The sequence below is a fragment of the Notamacropus eugenii genome, chromosome 2 (genome assembly GCF_028372415.1).
Source record: "Notamacropus eugenii isolate mMacEug1 chromosome 2, mMacEug1.pri_v2, whole genome shotgun sequence".
Lineage (NCBI taxonomy): Eukaryota > Metazoa > Chordata > Mammalia > Diprotodontia > Macropodidae > Notamacropus > Notamacropus eugenii.
The window spans coordinates 163,108,456-163,125,546 of record NC_092873.1 but is presented as its reverse complement, the minus strand read 5'-3'; the positions used below and the strand labels follow the sequence as shown (position 1 = coordinate 163,125,546).

The window sequence follows — 17,091 nt, the reverse complement described above, 5'->3', positions numbered from 1 at the left end:
TAGAGACCTGTAAACACTGAGTTAATGCCCCATATTTATTACAATTCTATTATCTCCTTCAGGAAACAGGTGGGATTATTTTGGCCATACATATAGATTATCTCTCCTATTATGGGAACCTTACAAATGCAAACCAAGCAGATGTTATCTGCTTAAAGTATATCCCAGTAGAACTGTGTATTACATTATAGATATGTTCTTTGAAAAATAGTACTATATAAATTGTATATAATATAAATTCAACTTTAAGGGGAAGAATTGGGCCTTATTTCTCAACATGACAAAATTGAACATTATTTAACAAGCATTTATTAAGTGACTACTCATAGGTGTTCTATAAATGTTAGTTTTCTGCCCTATACACTGAAGATAGAAAAAGAAAATGAATCGTTTTCTGCCCTAAAGGTGGGGAAGTTCTCTCAGAGAAAGCAATTTGTACTTATATTAATTAGTAAATGCAAAATATATTCTAAGTAAATGTAAAGTAATTTTGGGAAGGAGGGTATGAGGGACTGGGGTGGAGAGGTTGGAAAACACCTCCCTATAGGAAGTGTCACTTATATTTAGCCAAGAAGAAAGAAAGGTGAATATGAGCAGGTAGTTCATTACAGGAACAGATGGGAAATAGAATATAATGTATGAGGAACACAGCAAGTAGGCCATTTTGGTTGGAATGAAGAGTCCATGAAAGACAGTGATATACAAGCATCCTGGAAAGGTAGGCTGAGGCCAGATTGTGAAAGTCTTTGAATGACAAACAGAAGCATTAAATTTTATTGTAGAAGCAAAACAGGGCTTCCTGAGTAAGGAAGTGACGTGGTCAGACCTGTGTTTTAGGAATATCAATCTGGGTTTTTCATAATTAAATTTTAACTTTATGTTAATTTTGTAACAAACACCAAATAAAATGAGCACTTTACATTGTAGAATAGGAGAGCATTGTTTTGTATAAGACAAAATAGAACTTACTTTTCTTTTTAAGTATATAACAAAGTCAGCCTGTAATTTTGATTCCTTTTGGCCTTCCTTCTGTTCTCTCTGTCTCTCTCTTTCTCCTCTCTGTCTCTCTCTGTCTCTCTCTCTCTCTCTCTCTCGCTCTCGCTCTCGCTTTCGCTCTCTCTTTCTCTCTCTCTCTCTCTCTGGTGCGGAGAGGGAAATGATCCTATTGCAATTTTATTCTCCCTTCCTTTCTAATTGGGGAGTGGGGGGTAGTGGTGGAGAAAAGCAAAACTCATATAACAAAAAAGTATAATTAAACAAAACAAATTTTCACATTGACCATGCCCAAAAATGTATGTCATATTCTCCATCTTGAGTCCATCACCTCTCTGTCAGGTGGTGTATAATATGTTTCTTTATTTTTCCTCTGAAGTTGTGGTTGGTTATTTCATAGATCAGAGCTGTTTCTTCTTCAGGGTTATTTTTCTTTACAATGTTGTTATATAAATTGTTCTGGTTTTGCTTACTTCATTCTTTATCAGTTTATCTTAGGCTTCCCAAGTTTCCTCTAACTGTTGTTTTTGTTATTTCTTATTGGCACAATAATACTCTATTACACTGTAGCACCAACATGATATTCACAGTGCCTATGACAACCATGGATATACCAGCACAATTCTGAATCATGAAATACAACAGACTCTCCACAAGGAAGACAGAACCAAAACATTTATTCAGACACCAGAAAGTCAAATCCCAATACCAGGAAGCTAAATCCATCACAGTAACAAAGAAGTCTATACACAATAACAATTCAGAGGGCAACACCATACCCAAGCCTTCTCTCTGTTAGGCTTCCCACAAACCAGCTCCCCTAAACAAATCACAAACAAGCTCTTTCACTCATGGTAGTCAGCTGCCTGCTTTTCTCTCCTTCCCTCAGTTCTGATTGCTCTGACCAAATTTCCTCTCAGCTTTGCTCTAGCTCCACCTCTTCATGTTCTACCCTTTCTGCTCCACCCCTCCTGCTCCATGGGCCCATCAATGGATGGGAAAGATCTTCCCATTAAGAAGCAAAATTACATTAAAAATAGGCAAAAATGCATTATCAATACATATATAATATACCATAATTGATTCATCTACTCCCCAATTGATGGACATCCCCAGTATCAATTTATCACTTCTGTGAAGGATGGCATGGAGAAAAGAGAAACTCTAAACAAGAAGACCAATTTGGAGGCTAAAGGGATGACCACCAGAGATGGAGTAGTAACATTGTGAATTGAAAGATGGAAAGGAATTTAGAGGTTGTGGAAGTGGAATATATAGGACTTGGCAACTTGAATGTGAGGGTTCAGATAGACAGGGAAGATAGGTGCAAAGATGATGATGCCCTCAATGGAAATAGAGATGTTAGAAAGAAGGTAAGGGGAAAAAAAAGTAAGGGGTTTGGGAGAAATGATAATGAATTTTGCAAGTCTTTCCTGTCATCAATTTTAAACATCATTTATATAGAATCATAGTAGAAAAATTTTAGTTTTTCAATTTTAGTTGGTTTTTATTGATTATTTTTTGTTTTAAAATTACCTACATTTCCCCCTGCATAACTCCCTCAACACCTTCCTAGGGAAACATCCTTTATAACAAGTCAGAAAAAGAGAAAAAGAGGAAAAAACTCTAGCAAAACCAATATATACATCCGAAGTTTTATATTAAACGTAATGTTCCTCAGCCATGGACTTCTACCTCTGCAAAGGAGTGGGGGAAGTGACTTGTAATTTCTTGAGGCTTTGCTTTTTGTCATTGACTTCCTTGGAGTATATGTCAAACAATAAAATCTCTGGGTGAAAGTGTATGGACATTTTGGTTGCTTTATTTGCATAATTTCACACTGCTTTTCAGAAAGATTATGCCAACTAGTCACTCCTCCAACAATGCATTAAGGACATGTCTTTCTACTACCCTTTCAGATTAACTATTCCCATTTTTTGTCATGTTTTCCATTCTACTGGTGTAAGGTGAGACCTCAGAGTTGTTTCGATTTGTATGTCTATTAGCATTAATGATGTGGAGCATTTTTTCATACATTTGTCGACAGGGTGTAATTCTTTGGAGAAAATCAAGTTAATAAATGTATTAAGCAATTTCTTTGTTTCAGATACTATATAAACACTTTGGGGGCAGAAGATGGGTAAAAAGTCTTGAGGGAAAATGATAGGAAAAAAGACTTTGAGGGTTTTTACTCTCAGGGAACTCACAGTCTGATGAAATGCTTGTTCATATCCTTTGGCCACTAACCTGTCAGGGAATGACTTTTGCTCTTTTTTATTTGTTAGTTGTCTGTATATCTTGGATGAGATACTTTTCAGAGAGATTTGATACAATTTTTTTTTCTATTTCAACTACTTTTCTTAGGCTAGATGCATTGATTTTATTCATGCAAAATCTTTCCAGTTTCTTGTAGTTGAAATTACCTTTTTTACCTTTTGTAATTGACCCTATCCCGTATTTGGTTAAGAATGCACTTTCTATCCATGAAAAGTTGTGGAAGATATGTGATTTGCTTCTCTTCTAATAGTTAAGGGTATAATTTTTACTATCATGTTAAGTGTCCATTTTGAATTTTTTTGCAGAATGCGGTTGAAAATGTTGATTTAAGCTTAATTTCTATCCAACTCCTTTCTAGTTTTACCAGTAGTTCTTATAAAATAAGGAGTTCTTTATTTTTTTCCCTTCTTTTCCTTCTCTCTTTATTTCCTTCTTCTTTTTTCTTTCTTTGTTATTTTGAGGCACATAGGGTTAAGTGACTTGCCCAGGGTCAAACAGCTAGTAAATATATGAGATCTGATTTGAAATCAGGTCCTCCTGACTCCAGGACTGGTGTTCTATCCATGTACCACTTAGCTGTCCCTTAGGAGTCTTATCTAAAGTAATTTATATTTTGGGATTTATGGAACACTGAGTTATTGAACTGTTATTTTTTATTCTTCCTTGTCTAGTCTTTGACATTTAAAAAATGCAACCAATATTAAGTGGCTTTGATGATTGTTGCTTAATAATATATTTTGATGTCTGAAGGTACTGTTCCCCCTTTAGTCCTACCTTCTTCATGAAATTCTACAAGTTTTGTTTCTCTAAAGGAATGTTTGTTCGGCAATATTGTATCATTCAAATTTCCTTTCCTTTATATTTGAAAGTTTTTTTTTCTCATTGGAATTATTAAATTTTAGTGCATAGAATTTGGTCTTCGAGCTTGAAGTTTTCTGCACCTGTAGATTTCTCCAATTAGTGCTCCCCCCTCCCTGAACCCATATTCAGACAGTTTTCTTGTGTTATTTCCTGCACTACCGTGTATAATTTTTTTGATTTATCATATTCTTCTGTGACAGCTGTGATCCTTAAGTTGATTCTATGCATCGTAGAGATCATGTGTTCTTTTAACATTATTTCCTTTAACTTTTATTCTAGATTTTTCCTTCAGTATTTTTATATTCCAAATTCTGTTACTCTCTCTTTTGCTTCTTAGGAGAAATTCACCACCATGGATTCAAGTTTTTCCTGATCTGCTAATAAAAAAATTTCTGCTGGGAAGTTTATAGATGCTAATATTTATTCTTTTCTAAGTTCTCCTTTGGTTTTCATTTCTCTTTGGAACCATTCTGGAATATTTTATCATTCCATTCTCTCTTGGGATTCCACAGGGAATAGGTTCAGTTTTCTTTGTAATGTAATATTAAGGCAGCTTTGTAATCTTCTTTTATCTAATTTTAGCATTTCTTCTATTAATTTATCTCCTTAAACTTTAAGTTTTTAATTGAATTCTTTTGCTCTTGAAACATTTTTATTTCAGCCTGTATTTCTGACCCCTTTCCCTTTGGTGATGGGTATACCTCTGGGAGTGGAGTGCAAAGATGCTTTAGCATTTTCCTACTGGGGAATTTACTTTTCCATAAGCTTAGTCCCTACCCTAAGTATCTCCAAGGGGACAGGACTGGTCCTAGATGGATATAAATCCCCTTTCCTTCAGGCCAAGAGCAGTCATTCACATTGCCCCCATACCAATTCCTTCCCTAGCACTCATCCTTTTCTTTTCTGGTTAGGTTGAATCAAACTCTTCTGTTTTTTGCAGGTCTTGGAGAGAGCAGTAGGGGTGTTCTTTACAGATTCTCTGCTGCTTTGGTGTTCTCTAACAGAACATCATCTTAGGCAGAAGGTAGCCTGATTATTTCTATCTCTTCTCTCCTGTGTCTGGGCAAAATCAAAGTCTGCTGCTTGTTGCAGAGGGGTAGAGAAAAAGCAGGGAGTGCTGCAGAAAAATCTCTGCAGCATAAGGAGACTATGTATTGCTCCCAGGTATAAGCCTGTGGGTTCATTTGTATGGCCTGCTGGAATAGGATGGAAAAAGGATAAATCAAGTGATCAGTGTACTCCAGTGTTAATTGGTGAGGCTTTTACCTTATCCAGCCTTTTGCTTTCTTATCATGGGAATTCAGCTGTAATTGTTGGTACATAATTTCTCTTTGGGGAGATTTTTAAGAGTGAATGGGCAACTGAGAAAATTATTTTGGTCCCTAATTAGAAGTCCCTAATCTTTAGACATTGGCAATTCTTGTTCCTACCATATTATTTTCAAGTGGAACTGTCGAGCTGCTTTGCCTACCAACCGCCATTTTTATCATATCAGTAACTGCAGGTAGCAATTACATTTTTTTATGGGATGAAGCTTTTTATACTTGCCAGTTCTATACCCTAATATAATAATTAGTAAACAGTCATTTGGATGGGGCTTTTGAAAAAAGTTTGGTTTTGCTTATTAAAATCATCTACCATTTTCTGAAAAAAAAAGATAATGGCTTCTATTTTGGACTTGGTGAGTTTGAGATGCCAAGGGATATTCAGTTAGACACATCCAGTAGGTAACTGCTAATGTAGGAATGATGATCTTGATTCCTCTCCTGAATCTGCTTCTGACTCTATGGACTTTGCTACCATGCCTCCACTACTTTCTTATCTTGGAAATTCTCTCAGTACCTCTGACCTTCTCATCCTGGAATGTTCTTCCATCCCATTGATGAGTTCCTCCTGGAACATCCATTTTGAGAAAAGACCAGGGCAAGTATCCTTGATTGACACTGTCCTAACTCTACTTCTGACTCTTTGGACTTTGCCATCATACTACTGTGGCTACCTTCTTTTCTCCTCTCCCTATCCCCCTCATCTTTTCAGTTCCCTTTGAAGGGTTACCTTCCCCATTAGAGCATAAGCTCCTTGCTTGTATTTTTATCCCCAGTGCTTTGCACAGTACTTGGCATATAGTAAACATTTAGTAAATATTTATTGCCTTGACTGGAGTTTAGGAGAGTCTAGAGCTGAATATATAAATCTGGATTCATCTGCATAATGTTGAAAATTGAAGGTGGTGTGTATGTGAGAGTGAATGTGAATGTGTGTGTGCTTTGTCTAGACTAAAAGGAACATGTAACAGGTAATACATTTTGACTCTGCTTTGTCTGACTTATCATGGTAATTCATGATAGGGAAGTAGTGATTTCTTGGTATCTCATTACCCTGTGAGGTTCCTCTTCAGACTTGGATTTTACTCTCTCTCAAATCACTAATGATGTCAAAGGCTTGTAAATGTTTCCCTAAAAATTCCACTGGGCCTCTTTGTTCCTCTCGTGAGCGTTCCTTTCTCCCCTCCCCCCCAGACAGTGGTCTTTTGCATCTGTACTAACTTTCCTTGAGGTAGCAATCCTTGTTTACGGATGTATTCTGCAGCACAAAACTCCCACCTGCAACCAACCAACACATCTGAATTAGGTTTTTTTGAAGGTGTTTATAAATTTTAAACTGCTGAATAGATGTGAACCATTAGTATCAATTCTCCCCCACCGTGATAAGTCAAGGTTGAGGAAGGTATTAAAAATATAAATAAAATTAATTTAGGTAGTAAAGCCAAACGCTGTTAAATCAGTGCAGGCAAAGCCACGTACAAGTTTTATGAAGTCCTGTTGTATTTGAATAACCTTAGCTCCTTTTTGGTTCTGATGAACTGAAGATGCTAACCAAAACATGAGTGGTCAAAGTAAGAGGAAATGGGACCAAGAAACCATTCTTCTACACTGAGCTGAGATTGGATGGCCACATCATTCAGCTTTGGAGTAAGTTTCATTTCAATAGAAACTTGTGATACTGTGACTTTTTTTTAAAAGTTGTGGTGGACAGTCATTTCTGCCAGGTGAGCAACAGGTTGTGAAGATCTGAATGTGAAAATAGATTCGTGGTGCAGTCAAATGAAGCTGAAAACAACATTAATCTGGTACAGGTATAATTATTTGCATGTTTAATACTATGTTTAATGGCATTTAGGCATAGTTGGTAAATAGGTCATGTGAACTGTAATTAGCACTGTTCTTACAGAGATAAAAATAAGCATTTTGGGGAGTAATTTGGGGAAAGGACAGGAGGAACTAGATTAAGTTCTTAGACCCCTGGACTGATCATTACATCAATGGAATGAAGGTATCTCCTTTTTTTTATCAGGGATTTCTCATCATCTCAGATGTTAAGAAAACTGAGGGCCACAAACTCTTTTTTCACCTTCCCACTCTTAAGGCCAGCCTTATCAAAGGTAGACACGACTATTCCCTTACAGTAGTTTAATTTTGTTTGCTGAGATTGCCCTCTTTTTTAAATGTTGAACTTGATAGACATCTATAAACATAAAATGTCCATATACAAATAACAGAAAAAGAGAATCATACTCGAATCCATGAATCTCTACAATATATAGATTGTTGCTTTTTTAGGTACATGTTAAATTTAACATGATAATACCAATACTGCCCTTTGGAATGTCCTTTTGCATATTAATTTTTTTTTAATTTTTAAACTTGTTGTTTTGCATTTATATTACTATTCTACTCTCTGCCTCCCCCTTTCCCTCCGCCCTGTCCCAACTCTACCTCTCAAATAACAGCTTTTTCTTGTAACAAAAAAATAATAGGAGACTTTGGAATTATGAAGAAGTCCAGAAAATCTGGGAGAACTTGAGAAAAATTTAAGGAGGAGAGGAGTCATAGGATTATAGATCTAGATATGGAAGGGAACTTAGAGGACATATAGTTTAACCCTTCTCATTTTACATATTAGGAAACTGAGGCCCACAGAGCTTAAATGATTTGTCAAGGGTCACATAGCTGGTAAGTGCCTAAGGTAGGATTTGAACCCAGATCTGGAACTTGAATTGAGCTGGAACTAAAGAAATTGAGAACTCAAACTGAAGGAAAAGATGAATTCAAGGAGAAGGCAGAAAAGGGCTCTAAGGAATGGCATTCTGGATCCTCAGGGGCTATCAGGTGATAGTTACTCTCTTGTCAGGGATACTGGTCTAGCTACTTGTTAATCGATAACAACATTGGAGTGGTCTTTTGGCTTCCTGGGGGCTTGAATATATCTAAGATATGAGCACAAACAAATAAACAAACCCAAATCTTCCAAGGACTTGTGAGACTGTGTGACTACTACCACTTCTGGTGATATTGTCAAAAGAATCCTAGAAAACATTGCTGAAGCTTATGAAGTCTTGGCTGAGAAATTGAAGACCTTAGGACACAGGTGGTGGTTTCATCACTGCTATTTATGGAATTCAGGGGAATCAGGAGAGAAAGACAGTGAGAAATGATTAGTACTTTGTTTACTTAAGAAGATGGCATCTGAGAATGAGATTTGGATTTCTGAATCATGGTTTAAAGTGTAGGAGTGATATGCTCCTGACAAAAAATGGAGTGCATTTAACTAATAAAAATAATATTAATTAAATTAATTAAATAATAAAAATATCTTTGCTTAGACACTTAAAAGTATAATCAATCAAATGGTTGTTAAAGTAAAAAAGGAAAGAAGAGGAACAAAACCACCTATATAGATCTATCAAACTAGATTTTGTAGAAAGTAGCTACGTTGTAGAGGGAAAAGTAATGGTTGAGACATTCAGAAATTCATAGAGCTCAAAATCCAAGAAAGTAGTCAGTATTACAGCCCTCCTTGGGTACTTACACAGAACTGCATGAGATATGTATAGCAAACAAGATAAACCAAAGATCCTAATGCAAAGAGACAAATTTGACAGATACCAATAAGTATAGGATAACAAGGATATGGTTCTGGTAGTGTATGCTTTATATCAAGATGGGCAAAAGGAAGGGTGAGTGTCATTTTATACTAATAAAACATACTCAAATGAGGAAATCCAAGAACTTGATAGAGGGAAGTATGATGGAGAACATTTGGATGAAACTCATAGGAGATAGAACAGGAGATATAATCAGAATATACTATATATCAGCAATGTCAAACTAAAAAAGAAATGAGGGCTACTAGACTATAAATAAGAATCCCTGAGGGTATATATTGACATTATGGTTTTTTTAAATTTTGTTAAAAATTTCCCAATTACATTTTAATCTGGTTTGGACAGTGTGTGTTTGACACCTTTGATATAGACCACCTTATTATAGATGAGTTCAGGAGACATCTCAAGTTTCACACCAGAGGTGTGATATAGTAGTGATGTAAGACTTTAGTTATCCAAACATTCTGAAACATTCTGTCTGCCATAAGCAGGACTGCTAATAATTTTAATAATTCAATTCTAGGTTGTCTGAAAGAACAGAGAAATAGGGGAATTAGAAAGAAGATTAAGTTTGAGGAAAAAAAAATGTTTTGGATTTATTGAGCTTGACATGTTGTAAGGGTAAGCATAGTGGGATTTTTTTGTTGTTGTTTTCTTTTCGGAGTTCAGTTTCTCAGGCTCAGGCTAAATTGTGAGCATCTGAGGGATTGATCTCCTGCAAACCCTGATAATTCACAGCTGCACTGAGTTACATGGGTTGTGATGGCTTCTAGCTCTGAGCCTATTAGTTGAAAACTATATATACTGAGAGGTTGGTATTTTGTTTTGGGGGTTTGCTTATGGGAAGGAACTCCCCACCCAACTATTTAGAGGTTTGTGCTCTCCTGATCCAGTGATGTATGTAGGTGGTTATATTACTTTATTCAGACAGTAAGAGCCCTGTCTGTTGAATCTCTGTGCTAATTTCTCTGTTTGTATTTTCTATACTCACTTCTTTACTTCTATATGTTTAGTTAAAGAAGGGTTGTTAACCCCTTTAAAGCTGTCTTTCCTTTATAAGGCAGATCAAAGAACCTCTGCTAGCAAGCCATCCTGGATGTGCTAGTATGGTTGCTACTACAGATGCATATGGATAACTAGGTGGAGATTTCTAGTAGTCCTTGGAACTCAGGAGAAAGAGAAGAACTGGATATTTAGATTTGGTAGTGTTCTATATAGAGATGATAGTGGAACTCATGAAAACAGAGAGACAGACCCAAAATAGAGCCCAGATACCCCCATATAGGGAACAGGGCACTGATGATGATCTAGCAAGAGAGTGACAGGTAGGAAGAGAACCAGGAGAGATCAGTGTCTTAACCTAGGGAAGAGAGAATGTGTCATCCACGTTGTCAGATACTGCAGAGAGGTTAACAAGGATGAAGACAGAAAAATCCATTGTTTTTAGCAACAGATTTGTAGGCACACTTGGACAGTACAATTTCAGTTGAATGATAAGGTCAAAAACTTCAAGCAGTGGAGAAAGGGGTGGGAGATATAGATTATTACATAGTAAATGGTGATCTGGCCTTGGAGCCAAGAAGACCTGCGTTCAATCATGCCTCTAACACGTACTGGGTGTATGAATTTAAGAAATCATTTAACTGCTCAATGCTCTTGGCAACTGTTTAAGACAGTAAACTGTAGAGAAGGTGCCTGCTGGTATTAGTAAAGGGAGTCCCCTCATCTGAGTTCCTTATATTGATTAAATCAGAGATGCTGCTCTTATCCTTGGCTATGAAAAGAGAGTGAAAGATGATAGCTTGAGGAAATGGTTGGGGTGGGCTAAGTCTTGGTTTTTTTGGGGGTTGGAGAAACCTAGATATGTTTGAGGTTCGGGGGGGGGGGGGAAAGGAGCCAGTAGTGGATAGGGAAAGATTGAATAGATCAAAATTGAGTGGCTAGAAAGGATTATGGAAAGAAGAGGCAAATTCCTAGAAGTGACTGAAGGGGATGGGATCAGGTGGTACTAGTGGAGAGATTGGCCTTGGTGAGGAACAGCTCCCTCTTCTTTGGGGATCAACTGAGATAGTATTTGTAAAGCCCTTAGAGATTAGCATGGTGCCCAACACATAAGAGGCCATATCTAAATCTTCATTCTCTTCTTCTCCTTCTCCTTAGAGGTGGAAGCAAAGGAAGAAAAGGTGAAAGATGATACTGATGAACTTTTCAGCAAGAAGGAGCTTGTAACATATGCAGAAAGTTAGAAATTTTATACTGTAATTTCTTCCCAGGCAACCTTTCTACCAGAGAAAGATTTCAGGCTGAATTTGGTAGCTTTTTCAAAGCATATTTTAATTTAAATTTAAAGATTACTTCACCTAACATTAATACTTCTGTATACAAAAAAATTTAAAGATTATTTCACCTAACATTAATACTTCTATATACAAAAACATTTTTTGTTCATATGTTAGCTAACATAGAGCTCTTGTGTGCCATGGTTTTTCTCCTTTAAATACACCAGATTTCACTTATTAGTACCCATTTTTAAAAGCGAACTCATTTAAAAAATTGTATAATTGCATTTCTTTAAAATTCTTAATTCAGGCATTTCTCTAAATCACTGATTCACACCCCACTCCATTACACTGGATGAGGTTCTATTGTATTGAAGCAACTAAAGCTCAAAGAAAAAAAAAGTCAGAATCCTCATTAATTAAAGCATTCTAATACATTGGGACAGTGGTACATCATGAGATAGTGAAAAAGGCTCTGAGCATGTGTCCATAGTCTGATGGTAGTAAAAACAGTGTTAGTCACCTATGAAAAAGCACCATGGTTAAATGTTCTTTTTTTTTTGACATTTCATGTCTTTTTGAAATTGCCCTGGTGAGACTCTGTCTGTCTGATGGACAAATTTGTGCTTAGGAATCCTTTGGGGAGTGATTTTATTCTTTTTTTTTCTTTAAGCTATCATAATTTCAAAAGCTGATATTATGTATGTGCATGATTAAGAATTCTGTCCCAACACAATTTTACAGATCTATTTTGAGCTGGGCTAGAGTTTCGGTATGAAGAGTGGTTAAAATAGCATTAAATCATATAACAGGCAAAATAAGACACACCATAGACACATTCCTGATTTGACAAGAAGAGGAAACAATTCTTTCAAATAAATGAATGAAAAGATAATTTTTAAACAATGTTTACTGTTTCCCAGTGTACCTTCAAAACGTCAAAAGATATTAAGCTGCCTAAGTGAGGAAGATTGAGTACAAAGTTAGATAAATCTACTTTTTGACATAATAGGCTGAGTTGTTTCACTATTATATTTTCTTCACCAGATTAGAGGCACTGTAAGATAGTGAATAGAAGGCTATCTTAGAGGTGAGATGATTTGGATTTAAGTCCTTCCTCTGACATATACTTGTTGTATGAGTCTAGGCAAATCTCTCAGTGACCCAAGCAACTCTTAAGAATTAAATTACATTTGTAAAGACAGTTTCTTCTCAGGGAGCTCTTTAAAAATAATAAACTCATAGAACCTATTTGACCAGAGATCCTTTGGGATCTCAGGCCTGATGCAAGAGTTATCTTTTTAAACTGGACTTCCTTGGTAAGGTATCCAGTATGAGCTGGCATTTTATTAATACAATCAATCATCAACTTCCATGGGGTAACATTCCTACAAAATGGTGCAAAAGTTAAAAAAAAAAAAAGTGACTGTTGATGCATTGAACTCATGGGAAATAGAGGGTTAGATTCCTGTACTCATCCGAAACTATAATCTTTGACAACCGGACTCCACAAACTTAGGTGCATTGCGTCTCTCGTTTTTTCTCTGCTGCACATAGCCATGACTGTGCATTGGCAAAAGTTGAAATGAGGTTACTAATAAAATTGGTTGCATGTTTGAAATAGCAAAAGTTAAACATGAGAATGTTGAGGGTTGATTTTATATCTATGTAATTTTATTTCCTTTAGCTTTGCACATCTTAACATGTTTTAGAATCAAGTATTAAATGCACAGAAAACCCTTTTTAAAAAATTGAGTGTATTAAATCAGTATTTGTGTTTTGCATGTGGGAGGTGGTTCAGGGTGGAGAATGGAGAATAGTAGCTTGCCAAGAGACCCATTTCCTGCCTATCTGCAATATTTCCCAGCCTTGGTTCTCTCCATTCTTAGAACTCTTTCCAAAACTGGGCCAGATGAACCAAGGAGTTGCCGTATTGGCAATTATTTTAGTTCACTTGAGCCACCATCTGATTAATAATCAATAAAAAGAGGAGAGAGCATCTGAAGAAATCAGGGGCATTGGCAATCTTCTAAGTGGAGGTAAGGACATTGCCCCTTTGATGGGCCTGAGACAGAAAGAGCTGTATACCTTTCTGATTAATTTAAGGTCATATGACTGCCCAGTTATCACTATTAAACTAATGCCCTGCTAATAAAGAGTGCAATCTTTCATTCAGAGTTGGGAAGTCAACCAGAGAGGGCCAGAACAGCTAATTTCTACCTCTCTGTCATATTCTCTGGGGCTCTAGAGAATGAATTGCTCAGCTCCCACAAGGCATTCAACTGTATCAGTAGGAAAATGATATCATGTGTGTTTATGTTCATGTGGTTTCATACTTCTGTGATCTTTTGCTGAAAAATACTACAAAGATAAATAATAAACTGCTCATCATTATTTTAAGTTATTTATATAATCACATGCATTTGTCACTGTATTAAAAACTGTGGTTATTTTTCAACACTGAAATGCTGTTTTGGTTCTTGTCTACCTTTAGCCTCCAAGAAGATGGAGCAGGAACCCCTTATGATAAGGAATCAACAGCAATTATAAAACTGAATAATACAACAGTTCTTTATTTAAAGGAAGTGACAAAATTTCTGGCTCTCGTTTGTTTTGTCAGAGAAGAAAGCTTTGAAAGAAAAGGTATTTTTACTTGTGGGGATGGGAGGGATAATTTAAAAAATACCATTTAGATCAGGGATTCTTAACCTGGCATCTGTTAATTTGTTTTTGTGATATTTTGATAACTATATTTCAATATAATTGGTTTCTTTTGTAATCTTATGTGTTTCATTTTATGAATCTAAAACATTATTTTGAAAAGGAGCCCTTTAGTCCATCTAAGGCAAAAAAAAAAAAAAAGATAGAACCTTGGATTTTGAGGAATAACATGCTTATTTGCTCCATTGTGCATGAGGGGATAGTTCTAGTACCCTGCAGTTTGAATACACAGGTAAGTAGATCAAGAGAGCGTGACCAGAGGATGTCCTCTTCATCAGATTAGGTTTCCAGTCAAGATTTCACTTAGGTCTAGTGGAACAGGCTGCAATATTGAAAGTTGAACCTGTTCCTCTTCAGTGAGTGCAGTGGGCAGGTTTGTCAGTCAGTGAAGGGGTCTGTAGCAAAGTGACTTTTGAGGTAGTTTGTTACAGCTGCACTTCTAGTGATCATAAACTTCTCCCTCTTTTCCATGATTTTTCTATTGCCCTATGGAAGAACATGCAGTAGGTTGCTGTGAGTGTCTGTTTGATGCCAGCCTGTCTTCCCAATATAAGAGGAGATGGTAAATCAGAGTTCATGCATGTTAAATAAGGGATTCAATCATGTTGGTTAAGTTGTATTATTTTGACAGAGCTCAGTGATGTCATTAGGATCCTACTCAAAGGAGTAGGCAGGGGGAGATGAACTTAATGATAGAATAGCATAATAGTAAATTCTGAAATAAAATAAGTAAACCACATAAAGATGCCTGCCATTTTTTCCCTTCCTAAACCAGGGAATAATATTTCAACACTGTTCTTCCAAAATTTTACACTTTTCATATTGAGTGTATGGTTTTGCATGTAGACATAGTTCAGAGGTTGAAGGAAACATAGATCATTTAGTGTAAGGATTCCTAACTAGGGGCCCCTGAGCTTGTTTTAAAAAAATAGTTTGATAACTGCATTTCAATATGATTGGCTTCCTTTGTATAATTTATGTATTTTATTTTATGTAATTAAAATACTGTCCTGAGATTGGCTTTATGAGCCTTCCAAAAGAAGGAGAAACAAATATTTATTAAGTACCTACTATGTACCAGGTAGGTGGCAAAATGGATAGAGTGCTAGGCCTGGAGTCAGGAAGACTCATTTTCATGAGTTCATGACCTGTTTGCCTCTTTTTAAAACGAGCTGCAGAAGGAAATGGCAAAGTGCTCCAGTATCTTTGCCAAGAAAACCCATGGGTCACAGAGTCAGACATGACTTAAAAATGACTGAACAACAAATGGGCCATGAGCTATGATAAGCACTTTATAAATGTTATTTCATTTAATTAATTTAATTAAGGTAGGTGCCATTATTATCCTCATTTTATAACTGAGGAAACAGAGGCAGAGAGAGGTTAAGTGATTTGCCCAGGGTTGCCCACCTACTAAGTGTCTGAGGCCAGATTTGAATTCAGAAGACAAAAACTGAGTCTAGATTTGAATGCAGGTCTTTCTTATTCCAGGACCAGTGCTCTCTTCCCTGCTTCCATAAAACCCATAAAGGTTAAGAACCCCTGACCCAGAACCCCTTTATTTTCCAGATGAAGAAACTGAGACCCAGAGAGGTAAAGTAAGGTTTGTCTAAGGTCATACAATTAGGGAGTGACAGAGACAGGCTTTGAAGGCAGGTCCTTTAAATCTAAATCTAGAGTGGTTAGATCTCAAAACAAAATGGGAAACGATTCTCCTCTATTTAATATAATACTGTTTTACAAATATCTTCCTATATTCATTTTTGTAAATGAGAACAATTTAGAGCTGAGAAGAGTCTTAAAGATCATTGAAACTAACATACTTTATAGATAAGGAAAGTGAGACCCAGAGAAGTTGTTACTTGTCCAGGATTACATAGTAACAGAACTAGGATTGAGCACCAGTCATGCTTACTCCAAAGCCAGTGTTCTTTTCTTCCATGTCACGTTTTCTTGGTGAAAAAAATTTACTTCTGGCACTTACTGGTGATGAGTATTTAATTTCTGTTTTTAGAAATTAGAAGTACTTAATCATTCTACAGAAGTCAGTACAACACAAAATAGCATAATTGAAGAGAAAGCAAAAAAGGGAACAGGAAGTAGAAGCTCCCCAGCACCTGTGATGATCTGATTATGCTCGCAACTCCATTTGGTTGAGTTTCTTGGCAGCTAAAGTAACACATTGGATTACAGCATTTTATGAAGGCTCACTTGCTGTGACAAATATAATCCACAAATAAAACTTGGGGGGGACTTTATAATGTAGGTCCTTGGTAAATCATTCTGGGACAAAATTCAGAGGCTTTCTCTGTCTGGTTAAACAAAGTTTGTAGAGGCAAGTTGATGTCATTGGTAGAAAGCTAGCCTTGCAGACAGGAAGATGTCAGTTCAAGACTTACCTTAACCTAGTGAGTAATGATTATGTAGGCAATTTTGTAGGATTTTTAATTTGCAGAGAAGATGCTGACCTGCATTGGTAGAGGGTCGTTCCCTCAAATAATGAAATCATGAATTCTTATCCATATCCTCCTATTTAGAAACCATTCTGCTAACCTAAAGCTTAATCATTATTTCCATGAATGAGAATAAGAAGGGTAAGTAATTGAGAAAACATAATTTTAAGTGGTGCTATTATCATTAATGTGTGAAATGATGTGATTTTCTTAAAGAGAAATTTGATCATAGAGTAGTTTTTCATTCTAATTTGCCCAAGAGTAGAGTGAAAAGAGCATTGGACTCCAAGTTAGTAGATTTGCAGGTCTGAATTCTGGCTGTGCCATTTATTAGTTATATGACCTTGAACGTGATCAAGTCGCTTCCTCTCAGTAAACTTGGATTCACTTATCTGTAAACAAAACAAAACAAACAAAAACCCAACAACAATAAGTGTTATAATGCTTTGAGTCTAACTGTGTACCTCATAGGGTTGTGAGAAAGACAATTTATAAATAATAAAAGTACTCTAAAAATGAGTTATTGATTGGATAACGTAGGGGAATTTTCCAGGGAAGGGTA

General features: G+C 36.3%; 1 protein-coding gene across 2 annotated transcripts in view; it reads left to right on the top strand.

The window, feature by feature from the left end:
• The window catches only part of RRAGD (Ras related GTP binding D), a 60,094-nt gene that overhangs the window by 40,025 nt on the left and 2,978 nt on the right, over positions 1-17,091 (top strand). For both annotated transcript variants that reach the window (XM_072642814.1, XM_072642815.1), the window contains one exon: positions 13,850-13,998. In XM_072642814.1, the coding sequence (XP_072498915.1) occupies positions 13,850-13,998 (149 nt within the window). The remainder of the gene's footprint in view (positions 1-13,849; positions 13,999-17,091) is intronic.